The sequence below is a fragment of the Nerophis ophidion genome, linkage group LG15 (assembly GCF_033978795.1).
Source record: "Nerophis ophidion isolate RoL-2023_Sa linkage group LG15, RoL_Noph_v1.0, whole genome shotgun sequence".
NCBI classification, from domain to species: Eukaryota; Metazoa; Chordata; class Actinopteri; order Syngnathiformes; family Syngnathidae; genus Nerophis; species Nerophis ophidion.
Genome location: NC_084625.1, coordinates 17,380,686 through 17,404,333, shown reverse-complemented (window position 1 = coordinate 17,404,333; position 23,648 = coordinate 17,380,686). Strand labels below are relative to the sequence as shown.

Genomic DNA, 23,648 nt, shown 5'->3' with positions numbered 1-23,648 from the left:
TGATAATGTTCCTATTTAAAAAAAGCTGCACATATAAAAGATCGTTTTTTCATTTATTTCCCTTGATTTTTTATTCCCTTGCAGCAATGGATGACGTGACTTAGAGATGGAAGAGACAGGAAAAAAAGAGGCTGCCTGGTTTGTCTTGAGTGTGTGTGTGTGTGTGTGTGTGCATACCTCAGAGTTGTGTGTGGCCAGTGGGTGGGTGCGTCTAGCGGTCCAAGCTCTCTGCAGCAGCAGCACACTCAGCCTCTGAGCTCTACGCTCTTTAGAGTGGAAGCATCAGCATGCGGGACGTCCCGAGCAAAAATCTGGAAGAGATGGACTGAATTAGAACCGTTTTGAATACACTGAGTCCGGTCATCTACTTCTACTCCGCGGACTTTGCTATGCCATGCTAGCCCAGAGGAACGGGCTTCCTTCGGGCTGCAAGTCGCTTCCTCTGAGGGATCTACCCGACCGACGCGACGTGGAATCTGAGGGCTGCTGCTCCCTCACCGCATCTCCGTCATCTGGAAGCTGTCCCTGGGCCCGGCTGGCCGGGTTGGACGGCTGCTTGTCGGAGCCGTATTGTCTTTGGTTCCAACTTTTAGCCAGAGCCTACTGGGGAGAATTGGAACTGGGACTCAAGAGTTCCACCCGCGGTGTTTCCTGGGCTCGACTTCGGGAAGCCTCCAGGAAGAACTGTGTGCGATCGCGGGTAAGGGACCAAAAAAAAAAGAAAAAAAGAGCATCCCATCGGAATTTGACATTTTTGAGCATGCAATATTCTGGGATGTGTACTTACTGAAGCTTTAAGGCATATAGGTTTACATAGGAGGCTTTTCTGAGGGAAGGGGGGGGCACTTTGTTGTGCTGTTTGAGGAATTTTGTGTGCGTCATCCTGCTCTCCTGCGGCAAGGTAGTCCTGTTTCACTGACCGATATCTTTTATTACCTGTGCTGCATATTTGAAACGCTTTGCCTTCAGAAAGCATCCCCCTAAATATCAAATGGCCATGCTGTATTTCCATGCATTTTTCCCCGTGATGAAGTGAACGTGGCTGACTCATGTTAAATATCTGTGGTCAGAGAGTCTTGGAAAGGAAAAGTGTGAGGGAGTGCAAGAAGCTACATGGATGACGTCAGAAGCCCGGGCCTGAGTCAGTCTAACAAAAACATACTTTGCTCAAAGTAGACAAGCAGTGACAGTCAAACTCACTCAAAGCGCTGATCTCATATAAATAATGATGCCAGTAAGGGCGTGCAAATATGTTCGTATGGCCTCAATGTGTATGCAATGTTTTGATGAGCAGACTGAATGCATAACTGTGTATTTGTATTGTCTGAATTGGTTTTACCGCAAAGCCAAGGCAGCATTCTTAATAATTCATCGGGTTTTCTATATTGAGAGAGGAAGCAGGAGATGTGTGTGTCCCAAAGCCCTAGGGAGCCACATAGCTTAGCTCTTGCATAACACAGCTTTATTTTTTTTTAAAACATATAAACAAACAAACAAAAAACACCAGAGCATGAAGACGTCAGCTACGTTTGTGAACTCTGGCTTACATCCAGCTCATCACCGCTGAGTATTGCTGGAGAGTCATTCAATTGAGCCCACACCCATGCTTCTCCCTAAAGACCTCCACATCTGCTCCTCCCAGACAGCCACGGCGGGAAGTGTGGACTAAGAAAGCCAAGCGGTGGGGAGGATGTCTTTGTTTTGGATGTATTTCGGCTGAGGAGTCTCTGGTAGCAACACACCCTGTGGTGCATGATGGACGCCACACGCTCTCCAGCAAAATATTTCCAGATATCATTTTAGCCTTAATTCAACGGGAGTGACTCACCGTGTTGAGCATATTGATATGTGCTTTTAAATCGGGGGACGGTTTGAGTAAGGAACTTGAGCAATGTTCCTTCCAAGGCTGCGGTATTCATAAACATTTCTATGGATGTTCTCATTTATCCAGGTACTTTTATTCTCAGGGCATTCAAATTGCTCGCTACTGGACTTTTTTGGTTTGTCTTAGAATACATAGAATACAAAACAATGACTGGACCCGCTTGACATTCATTGCAGCTGGTCAACCTAGAAGAGGGTTCCCTATACATCTGCAATCCCTTCTCAAGGGTTCTTCTTTTTCTCACCTGGGTTTTTTTTAGTTATTACTTGCCGGAATGGAGGCTAAAATTAGGGAATGTCGTGAGTTTGTGGAGCCCTTTGAGACATTCGTGATAAAGGGCTATACAAATGCAATTTGATTGATTGATTGATTGAGAAAACATTTCGCCTTCTCACTTAGATTGGTTTGATCTGTTCTTAAACTCAGATCGGTCCAATTTAGTCTTACACTTTGATTGGTCAGATATAGTCTTAGACTTAGATTGGTCAGATCTAGTGTTCTAGTCTTACTTAGTGTCATGATCCGTGATCCGTATCATGTTTTGTTTAGTTATTTTCTGTTAGTTCTGGACTCCTTTTTTCTGTCACATTCACGGCGGTCGGGGTTTGTTTTCCCGGAATGCAGAACGGATGGCTCCAGACGACAGCCTGATTTAGGACATGATTGTTTAATCAGACACGTACCAAAAAGACAAATCAAACAAAAGGAAAATGTGCCGATCGCACGGGAAGCTAGGGCAATAACTTAGCACAGGAAACACAGGAGCAGGACACAGGAACATGGGACGTAACAGCTGCGTATAGCAAATAATGAAGCCTTGACGAGTGACCAGAGAAGGCAGGCTTAAATAGTCTTTGATGAGCAACAGGTGGGCATAAAAGGCAGGTGAAAATCATAAGTTACCATGGTGACTAAACAAACTCACTGGTGCACAAACAAGAATAAAAGGAGTCCAGAACTAACAGAACATAACTGAACAAAACATGATCCAGATCATGACACTTAGATTGGTCAGATCTAGTCTCAGACTTACATTGGTCCGATCTAGTCTCAGACTTAAACTGGTCATATATAAACCTATGAGAATGAATGAATTAAAGCAGACTTGGATTAATGGTGAAACATATTCTAAGACAAACCAAACAGTCCAGGTGTTTCTAAAGTATGTGGAAGTGGAATAACCACAGTGTCTAAATGACCTAAGCGTCATGTGTAGTTGACATTTGTGTTAATATTTGCAAAAACAGTGTGACATCCGTTAGTTGCACTTTTGCTTTTCTTTATCAATCAATCAATCAATGTTTATTTATATAGCCCCAAATCACAAATGTCTCAAAGGACTGCACAAATCATTACGACTACAACATCCTCGGAAGAACCCACAAAAGGGCAAGGAAAACTCACACCCAGTGGGCAGGGAGAATTCACATCCAGTGGGACGCCAGTGACAATGCTGACTATGAGAAACCTTGGAGAGGACCTCAGATGTGGGCAACCCCCCCCTCTAGGGGGCCGAAAGCAATGGATGTCGAGCGGGTCTAACATTAAACTGTGAAAGTTCAATCCATAGTGGCTCCAACACAGCCGCGAGAGTTCAGTTCAAGACATCGTGACAGAGAAAGAAAGCGAAAAAGCAGACAGGTCAACAAGAGTTGAGGTTGCTTGCATAATCCAGGCGTAAGAACACAATGCGAGCATCTCCAAAAGTTGCCAATAACGCCGTAAAAAGTTGCAGGATATAGAGGTATGAATACTTGATAAATACAACTACAAATTTGCTAAAAAATATATTTTAAACACAGAGTGAACATTGCTAAGATATGGAGAAGGGAATGGTTAAAACAAATTAAAATCAATTAAACCATTACCAATAAAGGACTGCATAAATGTAAAGGGCTGTCATTATCCCGCCTCAGTCACACAGTAGGAATGCACGAGATAAGTCTATCATCGTGCAAACACGCCAAAGAGTCCTGCAAAAAGTGCCAAAATGCTCAATAACCAGAGCCATATGTGTGGATGTGTGGAGCCCGAGGCAAAACAATTGGGGTCCAGAACGGTTATTATTTTGACAGATACTGTTTTCTCCGAATTCAGCCGCAGTTAAAAAACACAATTATGCCCGTGTATTTTTGGCTTTTTCCTGGAATGCCATGCATTCCTCTCTGAAACTAGTTTTTGTCGAATTGTCTGATTGGATAATCATTCTGTTGTGTTCCCGATATGATCCGAAATTAACATCACTTTTGTGCACTTTTCAGGCCAAGCAGAAGGATGGTCCGGACCAGAGCGACGCGTCGTTTATCGCTTCTCCTGGGGCAGAGGAGGAGCCTTTCTCCTGGCCCGGGCCCAAGACGCTGTGCCTGCGCCGGACTTCTCAAGGCTTTGGCTTCACATTACGCCACTTCATTGTCTACCCGCCCGAGTCCGCTGTGCACAACTCGCTCAAGGTGACTGAACGTTGTTGTCTGTCCTTTTACTCACTCAGCTTCCGAGTCCATTTGGTTTCTCTCATTCAAAGACCCTAAATATTATAACAACTGAAGAGTACTCCTGCAATGTAATCGTAGTTGCTGTTTTTCTTAACTAATCGGCGTAAAGTCAACTGAGACGTTCAATGCCGACCACAATTTTAGTAGCAGGAACGTGTGATTTTTTATTTTTCATTTGTTTGCAACGGCAGTTAACTGCTGCCAGTATGTCGCAGTCGTGTGGCATGCAGTCAAGGGAATGTGCATACAAAGAGTTTGTGAGAAGCCTGTAGCCTAATTAAATGTTCTTAAAATTAAAGAGAACTATTGTGAAAAAAAAAAAAAACTAGAGGATGTAACAGGACTCAATAAAACACTAAACTAATCACACACAGATGGGAAGAAAACAAGATAAGGCAAGGAGCCGATTGGCTGACTGGACGAGGTGGAACTCATGACACAAGACAGGAAGTCAAAGTGACAAACAATGGCGGAATGCTCCATGATAACTGGTGAAAATGTTCTTATCCCCGAATGTGGCAGCAGCTTGCTAAAATAAGGAAGCATCTCTGCGTTTTTGATACTGTAGGAAAAACAGTACAGATGGAGTACATACTGTATGGATCAAAGACAACTGGATCACAGATTTCCAAGTTAAAGGGTATTGGTTTCAACAAAGTCGGGATCTTGAAAGAGAAAGAAGATCAAGAATTTTAACTGCGTGTCATGGGCTGCCATAGTTGTTGTGGTTGTTCTGAACAGTGCATATGCATTTTCAGAGAAATAATTATGATGTAGTTTCTAAAAACATCCACTTTGATGTTTTGGGCTGCAAAAACACAGTTGTTTATGCCAATTCAGTTGACGCCATCTAAACTGTAGTCGGACAAGGCATAGAAGTATTAACGTCATGCAGAGATTTCGACTCAGCCCCTCCACTTTATCCCACCTGGGACATCTGCCAAGGTCCTCTGGATAACATCAGCCCGTGCCAATCTGTCCTTTTGGTCATCCTGAAGACCTGGTGCTTGTGTCCAATAATGTAAGAGTGAAGGGTTTTTGAAAACAAGAAAGCAACGTTTGCTGGCGAAATAGGTCACTTGGGGAGTCGTTAGCGTAGATCGCCAGGTACAGTAGTACCTGTACACACACCCTCCAGCGACGGTAGTGGGCTCTGCCACAACTAGACCCACCCTTCCAATATGCAACCCGTAACTCTCTTAAAATTGCTTTTAAGGATTGGAGCCCTCGACTAATCGTGGGATTTGGGGGTTAACTCCAAGATGATCAAGAAGTTTAAGATGGAGTACATACTAAAAAGTGTGTGCAAATCTTTGTCCGACTGTCACCAACAGGGACTTAGGGAAATGAAAAGGCTCAACTGAACAGTGGTTCTGGGTTAGTCTTTGCCTCATTCCTCTGAGAGAGAATATTTTCATTCATAAACTACTTTAATGTTAAGTTGATAGTTTTTTTTCCTCTTTGTTTGATTTTAATGAATAGAATAAAAATTAAATAATGAAATAAAAAGATAATCCTGTGTGTGACTGAAGCATTAAGGAGGAGGTGTTGGTTAATTCATCCAGGAGACTTGAGACTTTTATTAGTAGATTGCACAGTACAGTACATATTCCGTACAATTGACCACTAAATGGTAACACCCGGATAAGTTTTTCATCTTGTTTAAGTCAGTGGTCCACGTTAATCAATTCATGGTAAAGGATTAGCTGCAGTGTGCTCAAACAACCACCGGGTAGCATCTGTGAGCAGATAATACTGTATCATCTATGTCTTTCAGACTTATCAGGTCGGTAGTGCATTCTTCACACAGTCTTCACTCATGCTTTATGTGAGGAATGAAGCAAAAACTAACCCACACACACACACACACACACATTCTTGTATTTCTTACCTTCTTGGGACCTCTGAACAACGCCTACCTCTTTACGACCACCCTTTCTAGATATATAAAGATTTGTATTTTTAACATTAATAATACAGTATATACAAACTATGTAAATATAAAAAAGGTAAGTTTTTGAATTATTGTGTTATTATTCTTTGTAATTGGTTTTTAATCTTCATCATTTACTTCACGTTATTACAGTATGTCTCTATACACATAGTTTTTAAAAAAAATACATTTTGGCCAAAGGGGGTGCATTTGAATTTCTTACACACACTTGTTATTACATATGTTGGCCAGAGGGGGAGCACTTCAATTTTTTACACAGACTTGTTGTTTCATATGTTGACCAGAGGGGGAGTACTTTTAAAACAGACACACAGTCAATTTGAAAAATCCCTCTTTTTTGGGACCACCCTAATATTGATAGATTTCACCACCAGGGGTGTAAATGAGACATTCTCTATTAGATGCAATAGTTTTCCGTATTGGGACCAAGATTTAGGTCCTAACTTATTCGCCGGTCCTCATATGGAAGGTACTTTTCTTTGTTTATGTCTAAAGAACTGCAGCAATACAAGAACACACACACACACACACACACACACACACACACACACACACACACACACACACACACACACTCTTGTATTTTTTTCTTACCTTCTTAAGACCTCTGTACAACGCCTACCGCTTTAGGACCACCCTTTCTAGATATATAAAGATTTGTATTTTCAACATTTACAATATATACAAACATTTATAATATATACAAATATAAAAAGGTAAGATTTAATTTTTTTTTTATTCTTTGTCTGTAATTGTTTTTTAATCTCCATTATTTACTTCACATTATTACAGTATGTCTCTATATACATAGTTTTTTCTTATTATTATTAATTTTGGCCAAAGGGGGTGCATTTCAATTTCTTACACACACTTCTTATTTCATATGTTGGCCAGAGGGTTAGCACTTCAATTTTTTTACACACACTTGTTGTTTCATATGTTGACCAGAGGAGGAGTACTTTTAAACCGACAGTCAATTTGAAAAAACCCTCCTTGTTGGGACCACAAACTATAACCTACTACCCAAGAATGAATCATACTAGTTGATTGATTTCTTTGCTTAATTCAATTCAATAAATTAATTCCACATACTGCAGGGGTGTCCAAAGAGCGGCCCGGTGGCCATTTGCGGCCCACAGGTAATTTTTTAACGGCCCCACGGCACATTTAAAAAATTCGATTGAAACATTTTTAAAACGTAAAAAGTGATATAAAAGAGCAAACGGGTGAAATGTAACAAGAAAATATTGCAATGTTTAGTCTAATAACACAAGGCTGCCATGCAGGCTGTTTCTTTCTTTAAAAAATAATAATGAATCAAATTCAATGTCATTATGAATTATTGACCAAGGCTCCAATTACGTCACATTAAATTTTCCACTTTGACATATTTTTGGGGGAAAACGTTGCATATTTTGTGTTTGCCATATAAAAAAATGTTTTTTTTAAAAAGGGCCTAAAATAAACAAAAAACATAAAGAACAATAAAACTTGTAATTGACGGATAGATCTGAAGTTGATCTTGAGATTATTGTGTTAAACGTAAACAGTAAAAAAAAATGTATAATTTATTTTCTAACACTTTGATGAGTAGGACCCTTTTGGATACCCAATAACTTTAGTGTGATTTGTTTTTAAGTGTCATTGCTCAAAAAATAATAATGAATTAAAATCAATGGTGTTATGAGTTATTGACCTTTTTAATGCTCCAGTTATTACATAATCTCAAATATTCCACTTAAAAACCCTTTGAGGTCCCTGAGATCAAGCCTGAGTGGAGGCCGAAATGTATATTTTTCATACATATATTCTATTGTTTTTTAAAATAAAAAATATCAAAATGACCCCCACTTGCTTTGATTTTTCAGTGTGCGGCCCTCAGTGGATAAAGTTTGGACACCCCTGACATACTGATATACTAAATGTTCTAAGTGTAGTTCGTGCATACAGATGTTTTAAGTTAGATTTTTCTCGAAGGTTATATTTCTCTTCTTTTGTTGAGAAGAATATCTATCTCATTAAGCCCCAATCATAACTGATTAATTACCCATGAGAAGAACTGATGTATTTGGAACACAATGTAAATTGTGTATAAATTAAAAACAGGAAGTATGTGTTAGTAATTGCTATGAAGTGAAAAATGGGGAGGACTAGATAAGCCTTGCTTCATCCTACTCCTTTTTGGACATGTTGTAAAGAAAATATGTGAAATAATTAAAGGTATGGCATAAAGGGACGGCGTGGCGCAGTGGGAGAGTGGCCGTGCGCAACCCGAGGGTCCCTGGTTCAAATCCCACCTAGTACCAATCTCGTCACGTCCGTTGTGTCCTGAGCAAGACACTTCACCCTTGCACCTGATGGGTGCTGGTTGGCGCCTTGCATGGCAGCTCCCTCCATCAGTGTGTGAATGTGTGTGTGAATGGGTAAATGTGGAAGTAGTGTCAAAGCGCTTTGAGTACCTTGAAGGTAGAAAAGCGCTATACAAGTACAACCCATTTATTTAAATACGTGATGTATCATATTGATACTGTATACATGTCCGAAATCAATTTCAACCAACCAACCCTAATTTTGAAATGATACATTCTGTATTAGATGCAATGGTTTTCCATATTGGGACCATGATTTCGCTCTTAACTTGTTCACTGGTCCTCATATGGAAGGTACTTTTCCTTGTTGATGTCTCAACAACTTTAGAAATACAAGAAAACACACACACCCACACGCGCGCGATTAACTCTCATAATGTTCTTTGGGATACAAGGTAGCTTTGTAGTTAGTTTACCCCTAAAACCTATTTCCACCCTGCTTTTTGTAGGTTCAGCCAGCAGTTAGTGAAGAAATGAGCTAATTTTCTCTTCTCTTTCTGTCTTATCATGCAGGATGAAGAGAATGGCAGCCGAGGTAAGTGTGATAAATCAAATCGCTTCAGCAATTAGACACGTCCGCAGACTATAATGAGACCTCATGTGTTGTAAAACAGCCAAATAATGATTGACAGTCCATTACCAGTGCCCCATCTTCACACCTTTTAATTGCAGCAGGAGGCTCTGTCTATTTGAATATCGTATAAGACTATTTGTTCATCATCCAGGGTATTCATATTCACACGTGTCTACATTCATTGATTTCCCCCGTGACTTGCTGTTGGCAGATAGTCACCATCATGCTTAGAAGTGACGTCCTAGACAGTTTGTGACATCTCCAATGTTCCGGTCAGGATCAGGCAACTATTTCTCGGCAATGTGTACAAAGTGTAGTTGCGTGTAGGCGCTGTGAAAAAAGGCGTGCACGTGCTGATGTCATCACTTGGTGTGGAGTTAATGCACCAAAAGCTTTCATCGCTGAAATCAGCAGTCAGTAAACAACTTGGGCTTCCAGGCACTTCATAAATTATTCTCCGAAGGACAGGTGTGGGGTGACATTTTTGCCTGAAGGCAGTAAACGTTTTTTTGTGTGATATCATCATTGGCTCCAGAGATGAGCGCAACAAAATAAGACTTGATTTTGGCGTACAGTCTGCAAAATGCTGTGGTCAAATAGTGGCGATATGTGAAGATAAAGCTGCAAGACGAGTGGATCATACTGAAGTTAGCTTCAGGACTAGGGATGTGCCGATCGATCGGCCACTGATCAGTATTTTCGGGAAAAGTATGTGATCCACATTACAAACGTCGACCCCCTCTGGCTGACACTATTTATCTTTTGTGCCACGGCTGACAAGCAGCTAGCAGCCGATGATGTGTTTCCATGCACAGTGTGGAGTTGTTCTTAGGTTTTCCCAAAAATACCAACTGATGTACTGTAATTCTTTTGGTGCAAATATCATAGAATAACATTACAAAACTTTGACAAAGCATGATCATAATGTAATCATTGTATTCCGTTTATATTTACATCTAACACAATTTCCCAACTCATATGGAAACAGTGTTTGTACAATAACAAAATAAAAATTATTTTGTTATGTACAAACACCGTTTCCATATGAGTTGGGTAATTGTGTTGGATGTAATTTTGTTATTGTACAAACACCGTTTCCATATGAGTTGGGTAATTGTGTTAGATGTAAATATAAACAGAATACAATGATTTGCGAATCATTTTCAACCCATATTCAGTTGAATATGCTACAAAGACAACATATTTGATGTTCAAACTGATAAACCTTTTTTTTTTTGCAAATAATCATTAACTTTTGAATTTCATGCTAGCAACACGTGACAAAGAAATTGGGAAAGGTGGCAATAAATACTGATAAAGTTAAGGAATGCTCATCAAACACTCATTTGGAACATCCTACAGGTGTGCAGGCTAATTTTGAACAGGTGGGTGCTATGATTGGGTATAAAAACAGCTTCCCAAAAAATGCTCAGTCTTTCACAAGAAAGGATGGGGCGAGGTACACCCCTTTGTCCACAACTGCGTGAGCAAATAGTCAAACAGTTTAGGAACAACGTTTCTCAAAGTGCAATTGCAAGAAATTTAGAGTTTTCAAAATCTACGGTCCATAATATCATCAAAAGTTTCCGAGAATCTGGAGAAATCACTCCACGTAACCGGCATGGCCGGAAACCAACATTGAATGACCGTGACTTTCGATACCTCAGACGACATCAACCTCTGGAGGATATCACTACATGGGCTCAGGAACACTTCACCAAACCACTGTCACTAAATACAGTTTGTCGCTACATCTGTAAGTGCAAGTTAAAGCTCTACTATGCAAAGCGAAAGCCATTTATCAACAATATCCACAAACGCCGCCGGCTTCTCCATCTAAGATGGACTGATGCAAAGTGGAAAAGTGTTCTGTGGTCTGACGAGTCCACATTTCAAATTGTTTTTGGAAATATTCGACATCGTGTCATCCGGACCAAAGGGGAAGCGAACCATCCAGACTGTAATTGACGCAAAGTTCAAAAGCCAGCATCTGTGATAGTATGGGGGTGCATTAGTGCCCAAGGCATGGGTAACTTACACATCTGTGAAGGCACCATTAATGCTGAAAGGTACATACAGGTTTTGGAACAACATATGCTGCCATCTAAGCGCCGTCTTTTTCATGGACGTTCATGCTTATTTCAGCAAGACAATGCCAAGCCACATTCGGCACGTGTTACAACAGCGTGGCTTCGTAAAAAAAGAGTGCGGGTACTTTCCTGGCCCGCCTGCAGTCCAGACATGTCTCCTATCGAAAATGTGTGGCGCATTATGAAGTGTAAAATACAACAACTGTTGAACAACTTAAACTGTACATCAAGCAAGAATGGTAAAGAATTACACTTTCAAAGCTCCAACAATTAGTTTCCTCAGTTCCCAAACGTTTATTGAGTGTTGTTAAAAGAAAAGGTGATGTAACACAGTGGTGAACATGCCCTTTCCCAACTACTTCGGCATGTGTTGCAGCCATGAAATTCTAAGTTGATTATTATTTGCAAAAAAAAAATAAAGTTTATGAGTTCGAACATCAAATATCTAGTCTTTGTAGTGCATTTAATTGAATATGGGTTGAAAAGGATTTGCAAATCATTGTTTTCCGTTTATATTTACATCTAACACAATTTCCCAACTCATATGGAAACGGGGTTTGTAGTTAAAACGGATTTATAGCATAGCACTTTTATTTTAAAGCCAGAAAAGTGTCTCGACATGTTTTATGTCATCTTACCTACGAAATTAGTCACAGTAACAATCCAAATGTTATGTTATTACACCTAAACTGTAATCTGAACACAGACATGAAGCACCACACACCTCTGAACAACGCGCGCAGCAATTATTTGCTGCAGTGATACTTGTCCCCTCCCACGGCAAAACATACTCCTTCCTTGTCAGAAGAACAACTTGTCTTCTTTATCCTAAGTTCCCCCAGCTACGGCACGGCCCAAGGGTCAACAAGGAAGTGTTTGCGTTAGAGATGCGCGGTTTGCGGTCTCATCCGCGGAGTCCGCGGATAAACCGCGGGTTGGGCGGGTGACATGACAAAAAAATTGATTATAATTAGATTCGGGCGGATGGCGGTTGAACCATTTGAAAATATTTTATATACATGGCTCAGGGATCAGTTATACGGCCACCCTCAGCGTGACCTGTATGGCTGTTGACCAAATATGCATTGCATTCACTTATGTGTGTGTAAGAGCCACATATATTATGTGATTGGGCCGGCACGCAAAGGCAGTGCCTTGAAGGTTTATTGGCGCTCTGTACTTCTCCTTACGTACGTGTACACAGCGGCGTTTTAAGAAGTCATACATATTTCTTTTTGAAAGCGATACCGATCATTTCCGATATTACATTTTAAAGCATTTATCGGCTGGTAATATCGGCAGTCCGATATTATTGGATATCTCTAATGATTGTAAATATTTTTCAGTCGATACAGATTGGTGTCCTATGGCAGTGTGTTGTGCGTTCCAAACTCAAAAGCCACTCAGCTGCTGACGCCCACGCGAGCTCACCTCTTGCTAATGCCGTATGACTGTGAGTGTATCTGAGAGCAAAGCAATGTTAGATAAACAGTTCCTCGGTGTTTGCTCTTAGATTAACAATGTCGCTGTAGCTTGCTTATTACACAGGTTACGGAATGTAAATTAAGTATTGTTGCCAGTTTTTGGATGCATATTTTGGGGATTTAGAGGCAGAATGGATTACTCCTATTAACACCATTGGTAGCCACCTGGAACAAGCCGATTATTACAAATTAGAACGCAAAAAAAAGAGGTGTGTTGTTGTCTCTCATAAGGACTGTGAACTATAAGGAAAATTCTCCAATAAAATCTGATCAACTGAAAAAAATTAATCAATACATTACTTGACTACTAAAATAATCGATAAGTGCAGCCGTAGCTGTTATTAAAACCTGCAAGTCATTCTGGCTTGAAATTTCTCACACTGCTCTAAAAAAACAACCCACTTCAGCAACCCCCGCGACTCCGATCGGAACAAGCGGTAGAAAATGGATGGATGGATGGATGTAACTGTAGGGTGTTTCGCTGAATCACCACAAAATTTAGTATACACCTTTGATGGACTCAGAAGCCTATGTGTGTTTAAAACTGAGGATATATGTATTAAATCAATCAATCAGTCAATCGAAATGTATTTATATAAAGGCGCAGTGGGAGAGAGGACGTGCGCAACCCGAGGGTCCCTGGTTCAAATCCCACCTAGTACCAACCTCGTCACGTCCGTTGTGTCCTGAGCAAGACACTTCACCCTTGCTCCTGATGGGTGCTGGTTGGCGCCTTGCATGGCAGCTCCCTCCATCAGTGTGTGAATGTGTGTGTGAATGGGTAAATGTGGAAGTAGTGTCAAAGCGCTTTGAGTACCTTGAAGGTAGAAAAGCGCTATACAAGTACAACCCATTTATCATTTATATAGCCCTAAATCACAAGTGTCTCAAAGGGCTGCTGCACGAGCCACAACGACATCCTCGGTTCAGATCCCACATCAGGGCAAGGAAAAACTCAACCCAGTGGGATGACAATGAGAAACCTTGGAGAGGACTATCCATTTTTTACCGCTTTTTCCCTTTGTGGTCGCTGGTGCCTATCTCAGCTACAATCGGGCGGAAGGCGGCGTACACCTTGGACAAGTCGCCACCTTATCGCAGGGCCAACACAGATAGACAACATTCACACACTAGGGCCAATTTAGTGTTGCCAATCAACCTGTCCCCAGGTGCATGTCTTTGGAAGTGGGAGGAAGCCGGAGTACCCGGAGGGAACCCACGCAGTCACGGGGAGGACATGCAAACTCCACACAGAAAGATCCCGAGCCCGGGATTGAACCCAGGACTACTCGGGACCTTCGTATTGTGAGGCAGACGCACTAACTCCTCACTGCCACCGTGCGGCCCTGGAGAGGACTAAAGATAACTAAATCTAGCACATCTTTCTAACCCTTTTGCGCAAATATCCGGTCCCATGTCTCCTGTCCAAAGGCAAAACCTAGTAACTCACTTCTAGCTGATTTTGAGAAAACAAAAGAAAACTTATCTATCTTGATGCTGTCTTACAAAGATTTACAAAGTCATCGAACGTATAGATGTTTTCTTGAGCTTTCATTTTCTTGCCGATTGAGCCATGGATTGAATCTGCTCTCATGAACGTGTGTGCCCTTTCTCCACATATTTTATCACAATCTCTGGTGGGCCCCATTCTGCGTTTGCACATTGGGCAAGAGCCGTGTACAGCGTCCAGTTTTTATTTTGACCTCCACAGTTATCTGCCCAAAAGAGTATGCAAGGGGAAGAATCAAGAACAATACATTTAATGAAGGTGCTTGCAACGTCCTGGGCCAATCTTCCAAATATCCCCTCGTGCCATAATGTCACATAATCAGAATGACCGTCGGCCCCCATTCGTGCAAATGTCTCATTAAAGACAATAAGGCGACTGACAAAGAAGCTCCGATTGGTCCCTTGGGATACTAGGTTTTTCTGTTGTATCTACGCGGTTATGTGGTAGTTGCTAGGTCCTGCCATGCGCGTAACAGCTTACTTACGGAACAAATTACAATATCGCATACACTAATGTAAAGCATATCACATAGGAACTCCAAAATTATTATCAGCTCAGTTTTGACCAACATTGAGTTACTGGGTTTTGCCTTTGGACGGGAGATGTGGGGTCCCAATTTTTTTTGGGGGGGGGGGGATTTTTTGTGTCTTAGTGGAAATAATGTGTTGTTCTTTACACTATGAGTTACATTAAAGCAGATACTGGAGTAGAAATCTGCACACATTCCACATTTTCTTGACTCCCGGGTGAATTATGAGAATGGAATGTGTTTTTCAGTCGAAGGCCTCATCCCTTTTTGGAACCTTCTGACTAAGTCTTGACAGCTGAAATGCAGCTGAGAGACAGTAAAATGACCCAAAAAAAACCTTGCCTAACAAGCCTCACAATTCATCACGGATGACCCCTGCATTTATTCTAGGAATATGGTGCTAAAACAGATAACTTGAGTTGGAACAGAGAAGAGCCTGAGACGGACATTACATCCCACCACGTGCTCAGTTATTTTAATGAGAGAAGAAATGTGTAGCTGGCTGCAGCCTCAGCACGGTCGTTTATTTGCTTGAGCTGCAGCCAATGTTTGATGATGCTGTTGGTGTTTGGATAGAGAGGGGGGGCGGAGGGGGACGAGGAGGGTTTAACCGCATGTTGACTAGCTGGGTGTTGCCGCTGGAAACCCTTCCACCCTCCAAAAAACACACACGTCGAAAGACATATGCTGATGCGTACGCGCCGATAAACATTTGACGTACAGCGTGGAGGTGATTTTGTCATTCCTTCCACATACCAAGCTCCTTCTTATCCCCTCTATCTTACTTCCTGTCGTCTTCCCTGGCTCTAAGGCATTCGCCTCCTCCCTTCCTTGCTCCGCGCTCTCTTCAGTCTCATTTTGTGCAATTGGTGTCAGGCTAAGCTCCAAACGAGGGATTTACAGTGTCTCACATTCCGCTAAAGCAGGGGTAGGGAACCTACGGCTCTCGAGCCAGATGTGGATCTTTTGATGACCGCATCAGATATATCTTAGCTGACGTTGCTTAACACGATAAGTAAATAAGAATTCCGCTGGTAATCACAGTGTTAAAAATAACGTTCAAACTATAAAACATTCTCATGCATTTTAATCCATCCATCCTTTTCAATCGCACCTGTTTAAAGGCCTACTGAAACCCACTACTACCCACCACGCAGTCTGATAGTTTATATATCAATGATGAAATATTAACATTGCAACACATGCCAATACGGCTTTTTTAGTTTACTAAATTACAATTTTAAATTTCCCGGGAGTTTCGTCTTGGAAACGTCGTGTAATGATGACGTGTACGCAGGACGTCACGCGTTTTTAGGAAGTATGAGCGCTACGCGCACACACAGCTAAAAGCCGTCTGCTTTAACGGCATAATTACACAGTATTTTGGACATCTGTGTTGCTGAATCTTTTGCAATTTGTTCAATTAATATTGGAGAAGTCACAATAGAAAGATGGAGTTGGGAAGCTTTAGCCTTTAGCCACACAAACTCATGGTGATTCCTTGTTTAAAATTCCTAGAGGTGAAACTTTACTATGGATCAGAGCGCGGTCAAGAGAACATGAATCAAGACGGAATGTCAACCAGCAGGTTTCGGTGAGAAAATTGTGGTTAAAAAGTCGCCACTTACCGAATATCAGCTGAGCTTGTGTCGTCGGTACAGCTGCCGTCGACACCCGTAAGACATTGGCGTCAAGACACCCGTGGACACACCCCTCCGACTATCAGGTAATATTAAACTCACTAAAACACTAGCAACACAATAGAAAGATAAGGGATTTCCCAGAATTATAATAGTAAATGTGATTAAAAACATCGTAAGACGTTCCAATGCTATCGCATTTTTTTATTTTATTTTTTTCTAGTCCTTCACTATCAATATCCTCAAACACAAATCTTTCATCCTCGCTCAAATTAATGGGGAAATTGTCGTTTTCTTGGTCCGAAAAGCACTTTTTGTTGGAGGCTCCCATTAAAATCAATGTGAGGATGTGAGGAGCCCCCACACTTACGACGTCATCGTCTGCGACTTCCGGTAAAGGAGAGGCTTTTTCAGGAAGTACCAAAAGTGGCGAACTTTATCGTCATACTTGATCATTTCGCGATATTGCCATATTTTTGCTGAAAGGATTTAGTAGAGAACATCGACGATAAAGTTTTGCAGCTTTTGGTCGCTAATAAAAAAGCCTTGCCTGTAGCGGACGTAGCAGACGATGTGCACGTGACGTCACTGGTTGTGGAGCTCCTCACATCCTCACATTGTTTACAATCATGGCCGCCAGCAGCGAGAGCGATTCGGATCGAGAAAGCGACGATTTTCCCATTAATTTGAGCGAGGATGAAAGATTTGTGGATGAGGATAGTGAGAGTGAAGGACTAGGAAAAAAAAAAAAAAGATAGGGCGTGGGAGCGAGTCAGGTGTTATTAGACACATTTACTAGGATAATTCTGGAAAATCCCTTATCTGCTTATTGTGTTACTAGTGTTTTAGTGAGATTATACTGTCGTACCTGAAAGTCGGAGGGGTGTGGCCACGGGTGTGGTGACCACCAGTGTCTCTGAGGGAAGCCACGGAGGAGGCAAGAGAGTCGCAGCTGCCTCTTTGACATGGTGCACAGTCATGTTGGAAAAGGAAGGTGCCCGCTCCAAACTGTTCCCACAAGGTTGGGAGCATGGAATTGTCCAAAAATGTTTTGGTATCCTGGAGCATTCAAAGTTCATTTCACTGGAACTATGGAGCCAAACCCAACTCCTGAAAAACAACCCCACATCATAATGCCTCCTCCACCAAATTTCACTATCGGCACAATGCAGTCCGAAATGTATCGTTTTCCTGGCAACCTCCAAAACCAGACTGATTCATCACTCCTGAGAACACATCTCCACTGCTCTAGAGTCCGTGCTTTACACCACTGCATCCGACGCTTTGCATTGGCCTCGGTGTTGTATCGCTTAGACACAGCTGCTCGGCCATGGATACCCATTCCATGTAGCTCTCTGCGTACTGTACGTGGGTTAATTGGAAGGTAACATGAAGTTTGGAGCTCTGTAGCATCTGACTGTGCAGAAAGTCGGCGACCTATTTGCACAATGTACTTCAGCATCCGCTGACCCCTCTCTGTCAGTTTACGTGGCCTGCCACTTGGTGGCTGAGTTGCTGTTGTTCCCAAAATCTTCTATTTTCTTATAATAAATCCGACAGTTGACTTTGGAATAATTAGGAGCGAGGAAATTTCACGACTGGATTTGTTACACAGGTGGCATCCTATGACAGTTCCACGCTGGAAATCACTGAGCTCCTGAGTGCGGCCCATTCTTTCACAAATGTTTTTAGAAACAGTCTCCATGCCTAAGTGCTTGATTTTATACACCTGTGATTAAAACACCTGATTCTCATCATTTGGATGGGTGGCCAAATCCTGTTTTTTAAAGTTAAAACTAATAAAATACCCCTTCCATACTTTGATTTGTTGGTCTATGGCCCGCAGTGGAAAAACCTCTGTACTAAGTGAACAAGATAAACCGTGTTTTCAGCTTCGGGCAGCTTGCAAAATGCGCTAATTGGCAGCGGTTGGTGCAGCGCCGAGGCTTGGCAAGGTGTTGTAAAGGAGCTCCGGGGGAAGCAGGTGTTCCCCAAGTGGGCTCGAGTTCCCAAAGTAAAAGTTGTGTTTGGACCGGAGCGCGTGTGAACCTCTCTCTGTGTTCTTCATGGGAAAACAGAGATGGAATCGCTCTTTTGTTTATTTCATCTGCCATCTTCAAGCGGCCGTGCTCCTTTCTGAGGAGACCTCGGACATTAAAAGACGCTGTGCTTTTGAAAGACCTTTCACTTTATGGATTCATGCTAAGGGTTACCTTTTCCATCTGCTCTCTGGTTTCTATTGCCAGGCATCACCTTTTCCATATTTTCTCTCTGGAGCAGACCTGACACTGATAGCCATCGACACGCGAACACTGAGTTCCAGAGTGTTGGGAAATTTAGGGGGAAACGTGAGGTTTTTGTGTCAAAGTGGGCGTGGGGTCTAAAAATAAGGATCTGGAGAATAACATTCTCCAGATCCAACAAAGCTTTAGAACAGGGGTCACCAACATTTTTAAAACCAAGAGCTACTTCTTGGGTACTAATTATTGCAAAGGGCTACCAGTTTGATACACTTAAATAAATTGCCAGAAATAGCCAATTTGCTCAATTTACCTTTAATAAATAAATTTATATATATATATATATATATATAAAAAATGGGTATTTCTGTCTGTCATTCCATCGTACAATTTTTTTCCTGTTACGGAAGGTCTTTTGGAGAGAATAAATGATGAAAAAACACTTAATTGAATGGTTTAAAAGAGGAGAAAACAGGAAAAAAATGAAAATAAAATTTTGAAACATAGTTCATCTTCGATTTCGAGTCTTTAGAATTCAAAATTCCACCGAAAAAAAGAAGAGAAAAACTAGCTAATTTGAATCTTTTTGAAAAAATTTAAAAAAATAATTTATGGAACATCATTAGTCATTTTTCCTGATTAAAATTAATTTTAGAATTTTGATGACGTGTTAAATAGGTTAAAATCCAATCTGCCCTTTGTTAGAATATATAACAAATTGGACCAAGCTATATTTCTAACAAAGACAAATCATTATTTCTTCTAGACTTTCCAGAACAAAAATTTTAAAAGAAATTCAAGACTTTGAAATAAGATTTAAATTTGTTTTCTAAAGATTTGCTAGAATATTTTTTTAAGATTTTAATCACAATAAGTTTGAAGAAATATTTCACAAATATTTGTCGAAAAAACAGAAGCTAAAATTAAGAATTAAATAAAATGTACTTATTATTCTATACAATAAAAAAATAAATACTTGAACATTGATTTAAATTGTCAGGAATGAAGAGGAAGGAATTTAAAAGGTAAAAAGGTATATGTGTTTAAAAATCCTAAAATCATTTTTAAGGTTGTATTTTTTTCTCTAAAATTGTCTTTCTGAAAGTTATAAGAAGCAAAGTAAAAAAATAAATGAATTTATTTAAACAAGTGAAGACCAAGTCTTTAAAATATTTTCTTGGATTTTCAAATTCTATTTGAGTTTTGTCTCTCTTAGAATTAAAAATGTCGAGCAAAGCAAGACCAGCTTGCTATTAAATAAATACAGTTTAAAAAAGAGAGGCAGCTCACTGGTAAGTGCTGCTATTTGAGCTATTTTTAGAACAGGCCAGCGGGCGACTCATCTGGTCCTTACGGTGCCCGCGGGCACTGCGTTGGTAACCCCTGCTCTAGAAAGATGACATTAGTTTTTAGAATCCAGGATTGCACATCACACCTCTCCACAAGTATTTCAATAATCCCGACTGTAGTTTAGTTTTCGGCAGTCGGAGGGCGTTTAAAAAAAAATATCCAAAGCTTCCATGTTTAATCTTGTTCATGCATTGGATGGGATCCAATTTGCACTGCAGAAAGGCAAAATCCAATAATAACAAAACTTGAGTGACCTCGGAAAACACAAGCGCAGCAAATCAGGAGGGGAAAACAAGGCACAACACAGTAAAACGTGTGTGTCCAAGAAAAATGCACTTAACAGTCGGGGGACGGGGCTCCCCAAGAAGCTCTCAGGGGGGAAACGTGGGAGAACCAAATCCACCACAAAAATACTGCTGTATTTCACTGTTTAGATGTGGGGAGATTTAATCTGTGCTGCCCTCTACTGGACAAAACCTGTTGCTAGTTATTCTTCTCAATGGCTGCAACACTTGTACTCAATCACATTCATGTTAGGGGGAGCTAAATGAGTGCACTGTGCTGGTAGGTGGTTATGGTTTTAATATGGTACTATACATCACATTTTTCCAGTAAGTCCAAAAAGTAGTAGGTATTTAGTATTTAATCCTACCACTTCCCGTTTCGTAGCAATTTCTAACATTTGTTTGTTCACTTCCTGTGCCTGATTTGTACCACAAGCAAGTTAAAATGTAAGTAGTTGAATAAGATTATCAACATTTTCAATAAGTTTAAAGATTTTAATCAGAATTTTTCTTCTTTGCGAACATTTTGATTAATTTCTTAAAATGGATCATAACAGTACATTGTTTATTAATCCATTCCATGATTTAAAGGCCTACTGAAATGAGATTGTCTTATTTAACCGGGGATAGCAGGTCCATTCTATGTGTCATACTCGATAATTTCGCGATATTGCCATATTTTTGCTGAAAGGATTTAGTAGAGAACATCGACGATAAAGTTCGCAACTTTTGGTCGCTAATAAAAAAAGCCTTGCCTGTACCGGAAGTAGCAGACGAGGTGCGCGTGAGGTCACTGGTTGTAGGGCTGCTCACATAGTTTATAATCATAGCAACCCGCAGCAAGTGCAATTCAGACCAAGAAAGCGACAAGTTCCCCATTAATTTGAGCGAGGATTAAAGATTCGTGGATGAGGAAAGTTAGAGTGAAGCACTAAAAAAAAAAAAAAAAGGCGATGGCTCCAGGCGACGGCAGTGGGAGCGATTCAGATGTTATTAGACACATTTACTAGGATCATTCTGGAAAATCCCTTATCTGCTTATTGTGTTACTAATGTTTTAGTGAGATTATAAAGTCATACCTGAGCCAAGATCACAGCTGCCTTTTTGACAGCTACAGGAGGAGGTCGCATAATCCACTCAAGTCTCCGGTAAGAGCCGACTTAATATCACAATTTTCCCATCCAAAAACTTGCTGGTTGACTTAAAGAAACATGTTAGCTTGACCGCTCTGTGTTAACGCTTCACAACAAACAAAGAAACACCTGCTGTGTTTCGGTGCTAAAGGCAGCTGCAATCCACCGCTTTCCACCAACAGTATTCTTATTTATAGTCTCCGTTGTTAATTGAAAAAATTGCAAAAGATTCAGCAACACAGATGTCCAGAATACTGTGTAATTATGCGATTATATCGGACGACTTTTAGCCGCGAGTGGTGCTGGGCTAAAATGTCCGCTCCAACCCATAACGTCACAAACACGCATCATCATTCCGCGACGTTTTCAACAGGGAACTCCGCAGGAAATTTAAAATTGTAATTTAGTAAACTAAACCAGCCGTATTGGCATGTGTTGCAATGTTAATATTTCATCATTGATATATAAACTATCAGACTGTGTGGGTTTTAGTAGGCTTTTAATTCCATGTACTGATATGCTAAAGTTCTTGAGTGTTGTACGCGCATATAAATGTTTTTTCCAGATTTTTCCTCGAAGGTTATATTTCTTCTTTTTTTTTTTTTAGAATAATTGTTGCACATTCTTGGGTAACAGGTAGCAGTTTTTACATTTCAATATTTTTGATTCAATAAATAAAAGAGTTTGAGTGTTCTCTGTATCCAACATTATGCCTTATTCTAACTGACCTCTTGTAACACAGTTAGTGATTGAACATTTTTTTTGTAGCTGTTTCCCCATATTTCTACACATGGTGGTATAGAATATGAAGTGATTTTTGGTCCAGAACATATTCAGCTTTATTCATTATTAAAGTATTTCTTGCCACCTTTGGTTGTATATTGAGATTTCCAGTTCATTTTATTATCTATTATTACACCTAGAAATGTTAATTCCTACACTCTTTCAATGCTTAATCTATTTGTATTTGTGGTTGACCTTCTCTACTGTTACCAAATAACATTATACTACTTATATTCAAAGATAGTCTGTTTTTGTCAAACCATCTCTTTAGTTTGTTTGCTTCCTAAACCAAACATGGTTGTGTCGTTTGCAAGTGATACAAACATAAGTCCCTTGTGACTTAACAAATGTGTCGTTAAATAGAGATTGAAGAATTTTTGTCGCAGAATTGAATCCTGGGGTTCGCCACAAGATATACAGTCGCGATCAAAAATGTACATATACTTGCAACAATGGCTACCAAAAGCGACATGTAAGCAAATATTAACATTGCTGTCTGTATACATTTGACCCAGCAGATTTGGTCACATTTTCAGTAGAGTAGACCCATAATAAATTCATAAAAGAACCAAAGTTCATTAATATTTTTGTGACCAACAAGTATGTGTTCCAATCAATATCACAAAAAAATAAGAGCTGTAGAGCAGGGGTCACCAACGTGGTGCCCGCGGGCACCAAGTCGCCCGTAAGGACCAGACTGAGTCGCCCCCTGGCCTGTTCTAAAAATAGCTCAAATAGCAGCACTTACCAGTGAGCTGCCTCTATTTTTTAAATTGTATTTATTTACTAGCAAGCTGGTCTCGCTTTTCTCGACATTTTTAATTCTAAGAGGGACAAAACTCAAATAGAATTGGAAAATCCAAGAAAATATTTTAAAGACTTGGTCTTCACTTGTTTAAATAAATTCATTTATTTTTTTTACTTTGCTTCTTATAACTTTCAGACAGACAATTTGAGAAAAAATACAATCTTAAAAATGATTCTAGGATTTTTAAACACATATACCTTTTTACCTTTTAAATTCCTTCCTCTTCTTTCCTGACAATTTAAATCAATGTTCAAGTACTTTTTTTATTTATTGTAAAGAATAATAAATACATTTTTATTTAATTCTTCATTTCGGCTTCTGTTTTTTCGACAAAGAATATTTGTGAAATATTTCTTCAAACTTTTTATGATTAAAATGCAAAAAAAATATTCTGGCAAATCTAAAAGATCTGTAGAATCAAATTTAAATCTTATTTCAAAGTCTTTTGACTATATTTTTAAATTTTTGTTCTGGAAAATCTAGAAGAAATAATGATTTGTCTTTGTTAGAAATATAGCTTGGT

General features: G+C 40.2%; 2 protein-coding genes across 8 annotated transcripts in view; one reads left to right on the top strand and one right to left on the bottom strand.

Moving 5' to 3' along the window:
- The window catches only part of LOC133569335 (threonine synthase-like 1), a 256,540-nt gene that overhangs the window by 186,305 nt on the left and 46,587 nt on the right, over positions 1 to 23,648 (bottom strand). For all 3 annotated transcript variants that reach the window (XM_061921581.1, XM_061921579.1, XM_061921580.1), the window contains exon 3: positions 178 to 311. The gene's annotated coding sequence lies outside the window, so the exon portion shown is untranslated. The remainder of the gene's footprint in view (positions 1 to 177; positions 312 to 23,648) is intronic.
- The window catches only part of LOC133569333 (rho GTPase-activating protein 21), a 156,595-nt gene that overhangs the window by 107,857 nt on the left and 25,090 nt on the right, over positions 1 to 23,648 (top strand). For 2 of the 5 annotated variants that reach the window (XM_061921574.1, XM_061921572.1), the window contains exons 1-3: positions 212 to 700; positions 4,147 to 4,335; positions 9,214 to 9,235. In XM_061921574.1, coding sequence (XP_061777558.1) covers positions 395 to 700; positions 4,147 to 4,335; positions 9,214 to 9,235 — 517 coding nt within the window. In that variant the 5' untranslated portion in view covers positions 212 to 394. Of the gene's footprint in view, positions 1 to 210; positions 701 to 4,146; positions 4,336 to 9,213; positions 9,236 to 23,648 lie in introns of those variants that run through there. The other 3 variants (XM_061921576.1, XM_061921575.1, XM_061921573.1) reach the window with 2 other exon arrangements.